The 13,095-nt window shown below is 34.5% G+C and overlaps 1 protein-coding gene across 1 annotated transcript; it reads left to right on the forward strand.

The window, feature by feature from the left end:
- Positions 1 to 2,813: 2,813 nt before the first annotated feature.
- LOC140965056 (probable prolyl 4-hydroxylase 3) lies at positions 2,814 to 6,461 on the forward strand. The gene is made up of 7 exons (XM_073425104.1): positions 2,814 to 3,171; positions 3,247 to 3,343; positions 4,031 to 4,128; positions 4,235 to 4,332; positions 5,532 to 5,661; positions 5,762 to 5,949; positions 6,118 to 6,461. The coding sequence occupies exons 1-7, from the start codon at positions 2,978 to 2,980 to the stop codon at positions 6,189 to 6,191; spliced, it is 879 nt and encodes a 292-aa protein (XP_073281205.1). The 5' UTR covers positions 2,814 to 2,977; the 3' UTR covers positions 6,192 to 6,461.
- The last annotated feature ends 6,634 nt before the right edge of the window (positions 6,462 to 13,095 follow it).

Below are 13,095 nucleotides of genomic sequence, written 5' to 3' on the forward strand. Positions count from 1 at the left end.
GAAAACAAGAATAAAATAAAAATTATTTAAAACATTAAAAAAAACAATTCAATCTATTGGGGTATAATAACTCTCTCTTAGCATGTCAATCTGATTCTTGAGCTATTGTACTATTTAAAATATTAGAATCATATCGTTATCATAAACTATAGTTTTTTTTAAAACAACAAACGCTTATCCCTACGATTGGTATCAGAGTTAATGTCACGAGTTCCATTATCATTGATTGCAATTAGTGCAATTACTGAGAGATAGATTTTTGAGGTGCAATAATTGTCTTTGTTTGACATAATAATCGAAACATAATGTTTGAACTACTGTACAATTTAAGTTATTAGAAATTGTTACCGCTATCTATAACTTTTGTTAAAGCGACAGACGCTCGGTCCTACACAAATCAAATATTATATCAAACCATTAAAATATATTTATTTCATATAAATATTTAAGAAACTATATTTTAAATACATGCAACACGTAAAATACCATTATAGAATTAAATCTAAAACCTAAATAACTTAAAATTTAGGTCGTATTTTGATTGATGAATTTGAATCTATGAATCTTAAATCTAGAATAACAAATTCATTTGTTTGTTTGATAAAATTCATTTGACAATGAATTTCAAATCTCAAATAATTATTTTTTTGAGTAATTGTGAAGAATTTTAAATTTATCGTAAAATATGGAAGAATTTCAAATCATTCACTCAAATACTTCTTAAAATCCAAATAATTCAATCCAAATACAAATTTATGAAATTTTTCACACAAATTAATGAGTTGAGAATAAATAAAAGAATACAATCAATATTTCCCTTTTCCCTTTTATTTTTAATAGATTATTTTGTCTTCGCTATGTATTTGCCAAAAATTGGGGCCGCCCACAGAACGAGACTTACTTTAAAATACCCCTTGTTTAAGTGATTGTACGACGGTCGCATGAATCTTTATTTGTGAGACGGATCAACATTACCGATATTCATAATAAAAAATAATACTCTTAGCATAAAAATTAATGTTTTTTCATGGATGACCCAAATAAAAGATCCGTCTCACAAAATACGACTCGTGAGACCGTCTCACGCAAGTTTTTGTCTTATTGAATTTGGTGAATTTGAAAATAATTCCCAGTGTTAGGCGCTTAATCACTTACCAATAATTTATTCACATTTGAATTGCACTTCTAAATTTGACAAAATTTTATCGAACAAATATTAAACAATCGCTTACCAAAATATCCATTTTTTGGTCAATTTAATATTATATTTTATTAAAATGTACTTTTATTCTTATCTCACAATGATAATTGTTTTTTCTTGCAAAACGCCTAATTTTATGCACCGTTTGGTAGTAATAAGACGGTGTTTTTTTTAAAAATAAAATAAAATAAATTAACTTATAGATTCTATTTTAATAAATTCTTCTACGAGTAAAAAATTACTAAATAATTTGTGAGCTTATAATAAAGGGTTTCAAAGAAGCTATCCCAAGCAAGGTCTAAATAAATTTAATAAAATATTATTAAAGCCATAAATAATTCTATTTTGGGATTTGGCTATTGTAGCAGTCAAAATACATAATATCATGTAGGGATGACAATGAGTAGGGTATGGGTCGGATTTCGTACATCCATCCCCATACCTATTTATTAAATTCATCCCCATACCCATCGTATATTGAATTTCATCCACATCCCCATAACCATCGGATTATCGGATACACATACCCTACCCAAATACCCAATTATCATATACAATTAAATTTTTTCAAATTTAAATTGTTTCAATGAAGTTATGAATATTTAAAAAATTATTTAAATGAACAATAAGAAAAATTATTCACGCTTTATAATAAGTATATATATATATATNCAATACAAACCCAAAACCCTAACAGATCGAAATTAAGTTTGTCCTTTTGGTTGGATCAAATTCTTACACCGAGGATTGAATAAAAATCAATCGAAATGGCCAAGGGGAGGGGCAGTCGGCATCAGATGAAGCGATCTACGGTGGTTTTGGTGCTTTCTATGCTATTAATGCTGTCTGTGGTGCTATTAATGCTGCTGGGCCTCGGAATTTTGTCTCTCCCCATCGGTTCCGACGGTGACTCCCCGCTCGTCGCCGATCATATCAATTTAAACGGGTATTCCGGTCGGGTGTGGGTCGGATTATATCAAACCCGCCTCCATACCCGAACCCGAAAATCCCCATACCCGATTACCCAATTATTTAATCGGGTCTAAAAATCCCTCCATACCCTCTTCTATTCGGGTCGAGTATCGGATCCTCCAACGGGTTCGGAGGAAATTGACATCCCTAATATCATGTAACTTGACTTTATTTTTTTTTTCAACTTGTAGTGTTATTTTGACGGAGCGTTCACGTGACAGAAAAATATTGATACGAGACTATAAAATGATGACATGATATAAAAAATATGACCTGGATGAGTAGTTTCGATGGTCCTACCAAGTGATTAGGGCTTAAATCTCTCTGTCTGCCATATCAACTTCGAGTCTGTCACACACACAATATAGTTTGCAGACTATTGGATAGACTTTTTTGGTTTATCAGAGTACATTAAAGAGCATCAATGCGTCTCAAAGTTAAAAAAATCGATATAAAAAATATGAATAAAAAGTCAATTTTTAAGTAGTTGTTACAAGAGATTATTTTAATTTCAATAACTTATTTCGACTAATAAAAAATTATTAAAATCTAAATAAATGAAGTAGAGTATCATTTCGACCATTTCACCGACTATAAATAATTTGCATTTAAATCGTCAAAAATAAAAATAAAAAAAATTTGCATTTACAGAGCCTCGTTCTGTTCTACTTTTCCACATCCTTTCTTCCTCAGTGAATCAATCTACGTTCAATACAAACCCAAAACCCTAACAGATCGAAATTAAGTTTGTCCTTTTGGTTGGATCAAATTCTTACACCGAGGATTGAATAAAAATCAATCGAAATGGCCAAGGGGAGGGGCAGTCGGCATCAGATGAAGCGATCTACGGTGGTTTTGGTGCTTTCTATGCTATTAATGCTGTCTGTGGTGCTATTAATGCTGCTGGGCCTCGGAATTTTGTCTCTCCCCATCGGTTCCGACGGTGACTCCCCGCTCGTCGCCGATCATATCAAATTTAAGCGCCTGACGATAGAAATGTAATCTATTTTGTGTTTCGAGCGCCATTTTCTTGTCAATGTCTGTTGTTGAATTTTTTGTTTTTTTGGTTGTAGGGGAAGAGATGAGTGGGGAGGATTAGGCAAGAGAGGAGAACAGTGGACGGAGGTTCTTTCTTGGGAGCCCAGGGCTTCCATCTATCATAATTTCTTGGTCAGTTTTGGTTGTGTGCCTGTCGTTGTTAGAATGATTGCCTTTTGTTTTTCTTTTGGATAATGTGAATTAACTATCTACTTCAATTCTGATGCTGCCATTTTTTCTTTCAAATATTGATTTCTTGATTAGAACTATTTGGTCGTCTTTTTGAATTTGGTCGATTTTATGCATATGGACTCGACTGTGGGATTCGGTGAATGGATAGGACACCCGAACTAACCTTATTTCTTGTTCATTTTCAAATCAATCGAAGATATGATGGTTGTGGTTCTTGCCGGATTATATTAGTTGATGGATCTATATTGTCATACCAGCTGTATTTACCCTAAATTTCTCAATTAACGTGAACTGATTTTTTTATCTGAAGAAGACTGAAGGGTTTGTGCACCCCTGTAGCAATTTTGTTTTCAAATACCGATAAGCGAATTAGTGAAAGTGAAGCTTCTGTTTCATGTAATCTAATGTCTATTTCTGCGGGCACCCTTGGTGGCATACTTGCATTTATATTTTCCACATAATTTGAAAATAGTGTGTATGAATCGCATATTGTTATGCTGGCGAATTACGTAAAATCAGAGCTTTGGATTATTTAAAAAATAATTTGGTAGACTTGTTTCTTTTGCCAAAATTTTTGTAATTTAGTTTAAGATAACTGTATGTGGTTACTTAATCATGTATTGGCAGAGTAAAGAGGAATGTGAGTACCTGATAAATTTTGCAAGACCTCACATGAAAAAGTCAACAGTTGTTGATAGCAAGACTGGCAAAAGTAAAGATAGCAGGTATGTTTAATTTTATTGAAATTAATATTATTCTACTATTGAGAACTTTGGTTTTCTGTCTTATTCTATCTTGAATATCTAAAACTGTAATCATCTTGTCTTTCAGGGTTCGTACAAGTTCTGGAATGTTTTTGAGGAGAGGGCAAGATAAAATCATCAGAACTATTGAAAAAAGAATAGCAGATTACACATTCATCCCTGCAGGTATGGTACTTTTCAAATATTTTTTTCTGCATCATTTCAATGTTTGTTTGATGAAAAAGTTCCTCTCTCCTGATGTCATATTTCTCTGACAAAATTCGAGAAATTTAAACTGAGAAGCCTCATTTTGGTTGCATTTTGAGATCACTTTTGAAGTGAAAGTTTGATGATAGATTATATTGATTGCATTTATGGATTAAGTTTTATGGATGTCTAAAGTTTGTATGAGAAGGAAATAGTAATGGTATCCTCCCTCCATTTGTTTTTGAACACCCAAAGTTAGTGATTGTAAAAACTCAATAATTTTGTTTAATTGTATTTGTTTACTCACAGAAACAAACCTTCTAAATCAAAAGAGGTAATCATGCATGGTAGCTGATTAATTTGTGCTTGACTATGGCAAAACAATACCCTGATATGATAGAATACTGGTGTTATTACTTTGTTGTTGTTTTACTTTGAATGGAGATTGTTCACTCTACAGCTGATTGTCGTGAGTAATGCCAGTTTTGGGATGGAACCACTTCGAAGGATAAATGGGTTTAATTTGTTGTTTTTCGTGTGTGTGTCATTGATGCCTGTCTTTTAGTCCGTCCTATATTTTCATTTTTCCTTTGCTTCAATAGTAGGGATCTAAATGAACCAAATGAAGCCAAATACTAGCCTCTCTTTTATAATTCAAGCTTTGAACTCAAGTTTTTTAAGCCGGCTCATAGCTCAAAAATTGAACAATTTTGGACTCAAGTTCAACTCGACTTAAATTTCGAATTCTAGATTGATTTGTTTGGTTCGAACTTGCTTATCGAGCTTTGTTAAACATATGCTCAAATACTCAAAGTTTGGGTCAAGTTTGGGAGCTCGAGTAGTTTTCAGTACATTTATAAAATATTTATTAAAATATTAAAATTCGTGAGGAGCTAGCTATTGAACAAAACAATTCTTGTTCAAATTCAAGTAAAAAATTATTGACGATTTAGTTTCGATTTCCCAATGTGAATTGGCTTGAAAGTTCACAAGCTCGATCTGTATGCACCTCTAGTCTGCTGTTGTCTTACTGTTATCCAGTACAAGGTTCATCTTTTCTACATGAGATGCAGGTCTTCAAAAGCTTTTTATTCTGTGTTTCTACTTTCTATTCTGTGAAACTGTTAAAAATACTTCCTACAAACGGTTATCTTATTATGCTTAGACTGTCTTCGCAGAACATGGAGAAGGTCTACAAGTTCTGCACTATGAAGTTGGACAAAAATATGAACCTCATTATGATTACTTTCTCGATGAATTTAATACAAAAAATGGGGGTCAGCGGATAGCCACTGTTCTTATGTATTTGTAAGGGTTTTACTCCCTTAATTAAATATTTTCACTCACATTAACTTTCACCGAGGTGAGATAATGTGACTTTCTATCTCTGCCATTTCATCAAATGCAGGTCAGATGTTGAAGATGGGGGTGAGACAATTTTTCCTGCTGCAAAGGGCAATTTCAGTGCTGTACCAGGATGGAATGAGATGTCAGAATGTGCTCGGAGAGGCCTTGCCGTGAAACCAAAAATGGGTGATGCATTGCTTTTCTGGAGTATGCGCCCCGATGCCACTTTAGATCCATCAAGCTTGCATGGCAAGTGTTATTCATCTCCACTTGCAAATATGCATCAAATTTTCATTAAGTTAATCTTCCACCACGATTATCTTCTCTCCCGCAATGAAAAAACATAAAAGAAGGCTCTAGAAGAATTAACTGCATAAAATTGACTTCTAATCTTTTTCACAATTCTAATTATTCCAGGAGGTTGCCCTGTTATCAAAGGGAACAAGTGGTCAACTACGAAGTGGATGCATGTTGATGAATACAAGACCTAGAGAATTTCATCGCTAAGAGATGTAAAAACATAATGCCGAGGCTTATTTCTGGTCGAATCATATGACTGTCTACAGTTTAACTGGTATGTATTCGTTATTTTCTACCTAGCAGGTCCATAGGACGGGCGGGAATTTTGTTTTGAGGAACAAATAAAAGTTTGGCATGGCCAATTCAATAGACTCGTTACCAATTCAATGGAAATGAGAACGAAATTAGTAATTAGTATCCAACTGTAGCTTTATTATAACGTAATGTAAATTGTTCTGTAATCTTTATGATGTTTACAAATGCCCTCATTTTTTTTAATTTTAATTTTCTATATTTGGGCCACATTTTGCACTTCTGATTCTAACAAAGTCGTTGCTTGGGCTAAGTACGATATATGTTGGAGGCATATCTAATCTTTTGGCGTCTCATATTTGTTTCATGCATTTGAAATAAATACCAAATCTTTTATTCCATACTTGTCGCATTCTGCACGCGTGTGCTTGTTGTTTGGCTTTTTGTTGATAATTTTTTTTAGAGTTTTTATAGTTTTTATGTAACAATTATATTGGAAATATTGATTTCTCGACCCTAATCAAAATGAGGTGATGCACGTAATGATTACACTCTTACGTTACGCGTTCTTTCTCACGGAATGATTACACTAAAAGACTTTGATACTTACAAGCTGCTGAAAATATTTGACTGAAACTCTTAGTAACTTTCAATCTTAACCAAAATGAACAGCAAGACTTCTCACTTTCAATTACAAAGATTTCACAAAAAGAATATACTCTCATTTTGATCCTTAATTGACAAAATAATAATTTATCAGTGTATGCTTGCTTTTATCGGTTTGATTCCTAGAAATGTTTTTCAAGGAAATGTAATAGATCAGATAATTCAGAATTTCATAGAGTGAGTTTTTTAAAATATTGTCAAATTGATCTACTTATAGCCTTCATTTATAACGGTCATCTTTTTAAATCATATATCATTTTCCAAAAATAGATGTCGTCGTTGACATGTCATCGTCTTTTCTGACATATTCTGGCAGTGTACATGAATTTTGACATTTTGTTGGGAATCACTGATTGTTGGTATGGACTATAATTATCTGTTTGATCAGCAACTTTGCTAAATCATCAAAAAATAAAATGTTCTATAATTTCTTTTTTTTAGTGTTTGACAAAATTATGCCACTTGAGACAAAATACTGAATTCATTAATCGTAATAAAATATACAACTGAATTGTACAAAATCTATCCTCTAAGCACTATCTTCTATGTTGATCCTTTTGATATCCATAGTGCTTGTGAGATGAATTCTTTGACTGATCAGTTGGCTTCTACTGTTATTTCTTATGAGCCTGACTAGAAGATTCATCCGGCTTCTTTTCTTTCCCTTTTTGTTAACACTAGAAGGTGCCTTCAAGTAGGCAAGAACAGATGCTAATCGAGAGCTCACTCTGTCAATCTTTTCATTGAAATTAGCCTCTACTTCCTCTAACTTGGTGCAAAATTTAAAATTATTGGCCCGAATTTGCCCACCAAGATGAATAGTAGTATCTGCGTGAGCCTTTTTAATATGCTCCAATTAAGTTATTATGTCAATCATTCCCTTAGATAGGTTCGACACTTCCTTGAGAATTTTATCTTTAAAGGACTTCAAAGCTTCCTTGGTATTCAGATTGCTTCTTTGTGATGGAAGAAAAGATGAGAGCAAGGCTCGAATGAATCTGGTCCAGAGTGGTTTCATAAAATATATCAAGATCAGGAGAAGATGTCTCTAATCTAGGAGGTTCCTTGGATACAACAACTGTCAATTCAGGAGCCCGACTGCTTGAAGCTCCTGCTTGTTCAACCATCAGAACACCTGAGTCAGTCTGACTGACAAATGATTCAATCTGCACTTCTTCAACCTGACTGATTAGCTCTGCATCAGTTCATGTAAGATCTTGTCCAACCATTGCAATCTCAACTAACTCCTGCTTTATCCATTGAACAAATGCAGCTTCATCAGGTTCTACCATGATTACATCCTCAGATAGGATGAATTTTACTTCAGAAATCATTACATCAGTTTTCTGAGTTCCAAGAGGTGTAGACAGAAGTTTACTCAGAAGAATATGCAGACAGGAGTTTACTCAGAATAATATCATGATCATCATCATCAGCTTTTTGTTTTTGTACAATGGATTAGACGACTTCTTCTACATTAGCCAGAGTAATTTGCCTCAGTGATGGAGAAGTGACAATATCTGATTGAATAGGCTGACTGAGATGAAGATTCAACAACCTTCTTGACCTTGGACTCCACTGTCTTGAACAACTTGTGATCATTTTCCCAGAATTTCACTTTCATCTACAGGGATTCCAGATCCATGTCCAGTTGATTGATCGCTGCAATGTCATCAAAAGCTGTCGGACATGTGGGATCATAGTTTGATATTTGTTCAGCACATACAGTAGTCAATTTTTGAATCTTCAAAAGATCAAATAGACATGCTCGGCATTGTAAGGCTTCAGAAATGACCACAATCTTCACTTGATTCAACATTGCCTTCTCTAGTGCTATGTATCTTTCCAGCACAACCTTCTACTTCAATTTATTGGCAAACGTGACTTTCCGGAACTCCAATCACTCATCAAAAAATTTGATTTTGTCTTTAGCAAATTCATTCATTTCATCCATCAATAGATCAATCCGAGTCTGAACTGTTGATATAGGCTCAGTTACCTCAACTTCGACAACCTTCTTTCCCTGAAACTGTTGAGACGGTAGAATTCAGTCTTGATCTGGTTGGTTGGATTGGATATCTAATTGTGACTCTTTTTGTTTTTCTCTGAGGAAGAAGAAATGTTGGCATGCTGATTTTTCTTTATGGATCTGCCACAACTATTATTTTCAGTTTCTATGTTGGTTATTCAGTAGCCTTGACTACTTGTACATGAGAAATAGGTACAACCTTGATTGGTGTTGGCAATGGTCTGGTTTTTGTTGTCCATGGCTTCTTTGGAGGAGGAGAGTAAGTTGCAACCTCAGAATCATTAGATTGAAGAATCAGTTTCCTCTTTGGCTTAGCCGCAGAGTCCTTACTGATCTTCTTTTCCACAGTTTTCTTTACATTGGCCATTTCACCTCCAATTTCTTTCTTGACTGCCAGCAATCCAACATTAGAGATGTTCAGAGCATGTCTCTTAGGCCTGAGAGATAGTATGTTTACTGCAGTGAGAGCTTTGATTTATGCAGGGTTATAGAATTGCTTAGCAAGGCTCCTGAATCCTCAAACAGTCGGCTCGTAAGGATGGAAAAACCTGTTGATTGCTTTTCACTTTGGATCATTGCCTTCAAAATCTGAAACAGAATGACCGATCAGTTGATCTTCATTCCTGTGACGATGGTTATGATCACCAAGAACTTCTCTGTGGTGAAGGCATCAAAGGAGCTTGTCTTGCCTAGAATAGGCTTGCCATCAAATCAGCCAACTGTTGATACTCCAGCTTCATTTCTTTCTTCTCTCATGATGTCTTGATAGGATTACTAGAAGTAGAGAACATCAAATTCATATCCTCAACTTCTTGTTGAGGTAATTCAAAGAAGTCAGTTAGCCATTCAGAGGCCAATTGGAACAGGGTTGATAAGAAATCTTGTTCAATTAGCAAGTTGTCCTCTCCCAGAGGCATCAATATCTTCACATCTTTAGTGACTTTCCCTCTGGCATAGAAGCTCTTAAGCTCTACCACATAGATATCCAAATATGAATTGAGAAAGGTCTTGAGTCCAGATGACTCGACCAACTAGAAGACTTGAGTAATTGCAGCATCTTCCATAGAATAAATCGATTAAAAATCGATTGTGAATGCGTTCCTGATGTAGGAAGGACTCGTTGGTGCTGCCATTTATAAAATGAAAAAACTAGAAAAGAATGTGAATATTTGAATATTTGTAGAAAGAAATCGAGAGCAAGTAATGCGAAAAGTTGAAAAAGATATGAATGAGTTGGTGAGATGAATTTGAAAAGGTAACTGTTATATATATATATAATATTAACTTTTGAAATTTCAAAACATTCATACATTGGTAACTGTTATATATATATATAATATTAACTGTTATATATATATATATATAATATTAACTTTTGAAATTTCAAAACATCCATACATTGGTAACTGTTATATATATATATAATATTAACTGTTATATATATATATATATAATATTAACTTTTGAAATTTCAAAACATNTACATATGCGGAAGCTATATTCTCGTATACAAGCATACTTTGTATCATCATAAACATCATAAAACTTGTTCAAACCCTGACATGTTTTAGTACAATACATATGCAGAAGCTATACGATAATAAGTCTCGGTTCTTGTCGAGGTGAGGCACGTCACAAGCATCCATTGGCGAACCGACCTCCTATTTCTCTTTACTACCTGATTCTGTAATACATGAGCTACGTGAGTTTATAAAACTCAATAAGTTGGCACTTGTACGTATCAATATGTGTCGAAGGAACATACATATCAAGTCGTGACAACCATGAATCTTTAAACCATGTCATATCATAGCATATATTCTTGTTCATTTTTGTACTTGAGTCTCATTAGTTGACATGTACTACCGTGTTTGCTTTATTATATAGTTACTACTGTGTTGGACGTCAGGTAGCAACCTTTGGCAACCCCACGCCCCATGCACATATATTGGCCAATAGGTTTGGTGGATTTAAAACCACCCATGATGTCAACAAGCTCTATATCATGTAAAATCAGTCATTCTCCTTTCATCTTCATTTTCATGTTAATAACATAGCACCTATCATCAATATTCATGAGTTTCTTACATATTTAATACATAACAATGGAATATGGTGCTATGTTTTCATCAATAAGATACTAACAATGTACATATAGCAATAATCAATGGGAAGACTTTGAAATCATAATATTACTCATGTATTACTTCAAGAACATGCCAACATACTGTCCAAGTGTATGAATACTGTTTTGAGAGGATGTTTCTCGTTCCTATATTGTCAAATACATCAATAAACCAATCACTATGTATATACTAGGTGAAAATCACTCCTTTATTGTCGTCTACATGTATAACAAGCAAAAGAGAAGAAAACTTACACCCTTAAGAAGTTCTTGTGATAGAAAACTTAATTCTAACTTCAAAATGATGAAAGGAATGAAGAATGGAGCGTTTGGGAGGAAGTTTTCTAGGTTTGCTTCGTGTTCTTGCTGAGGAAGAAGGTAAGAATGGGAAAATTGCTTAGAAAAGTCGATCCTTACCTTTTTATACACTGCTGGGCGCATATACGCGACTTTTCGGGCGCATATGTGCTGCCCGTTCTGCCCACCCGGTGCATATGCGCGAGTTCTGGCGCATATGCGCGACATATTATGCCGAAAAACTCATTTTTAACTTCCGAATTAGCATAAGTGGTCAACATGAAAGTTGTAGCCCTATGTGTTTTCTTGCATTTCCAATTGGCTTCATGTCATCTGAAGGTCTAAGTAAAAAGTTATGCTCATTCTCCCAACATATGTCAGTGCAAGAACAACGATACACATGACGCACTTCGGGCCACTTTTGGCTCGTCTTCCCTAATGATTTGAACAAAACTCAAAAGATAAAAGTTGTAGCATTATATCTTAGCTTTCTAATGGTTATGGCCTCACACAATTTGGATCAAGATTCAAATCAGTATGCTAAAACTCGTAAAACCTACCACAATTTCATCTAATTTCCTATCAACTTCCTTACCCTACTTTTACCTACACATCTTACTATCACCATTTTAACACATATTCATTCTCAATACACCAGGGACAATATAAAAATCATGTTCAATCTCAATATCGATACATCAATCAACATGTAAAACATAATGAGGCAAATAACTACCTAATAAACGACATAAACGTATTATTATCATTTGTACGAGTAACCGGGCATTACAATTCTCCCCTCCTTCAAAGAATTTCGTCCTCAAAATTTGACGTACCATATAGTTCAAGATATCTATGATGGATCTCGTCTTCTCGCTCCCAAGTTGCTTCTTCAATTGCATGATTGCGCCATAATAGTTTTACCAAGGGTATTTCCTTGCCTCGTAGCACTTTTAATTTCCTATCGAGGATTTGGACCGGTCGTTCTTCATACGAGAGATTTTATGCAAGCTCCAATGGTTCATAATGAAGAACGTGAGAAGGATTGGCCAAATACTTTCGTAGCAAGGAAACGTGAAAAACATTATGCACATTTGATAAGTTCGGTGGTAAAGCAACTCGGTAGGCCCTGTCTCCTATTCTTTCCAAGATTTCAAATGGATCGATATATCTTGGACTCAATTTTCCCTTCTTACCAAAACGCAAAATGCCCTTCAATGGTGATATCTTTACAAATACATGGTCACCAACCTGAAATTCCAATTGACGACGTCGCACATCAGCATAGTTTTTCTGTCGACTCTGGGCAGTATGCATTCTTTCTCTAATCTTGGTTACTAATTCGGCGGTCTGTTGTACCAATTCAGGGCCTAATAATTTTCTTTCTCCTACTTCATCCCAATGTATCGGAGCGCGACATTTCTACCATATAATGCAGTATATGGTGCCATTCCTATACTTGACTGATAGCTATTGTTATATGTAAACTCAACAAATGGTGGTTTACTGTCCCAACTACTTGGGAAGTCAATAGTACAGGCCCTCAAAAAAAATTTCTAAGATTTGATTCACCCGTTCTGATTTTCCATCAGTTTGAGGATGGAATGCTGTACTAAATGCCAATCGAGTTCCCATAGCATGATGTAAACTCTTCCAAAATGCAGACGAAAATTTTGGATCTCTATCAGATACAATGGACATTGGGATACCATGAAGTTTCACTATC

This window comes from Primulina huaijiensis, chromosome 18 (assembly GCF_012295235.1).
Source record: "Primulina huaijiensis isolate GDHJ02 chromosome 18, ASM1229523v2, whole genome shotgun sequence".
Taxonomy (NCBI): domain Eukaryota; kingdom Viridiplantae; phylum Streptophyta; class Magnoliopsida; order Lamiales; family Gesneriaceae; genus Primulina; species Primulina huaijiensis.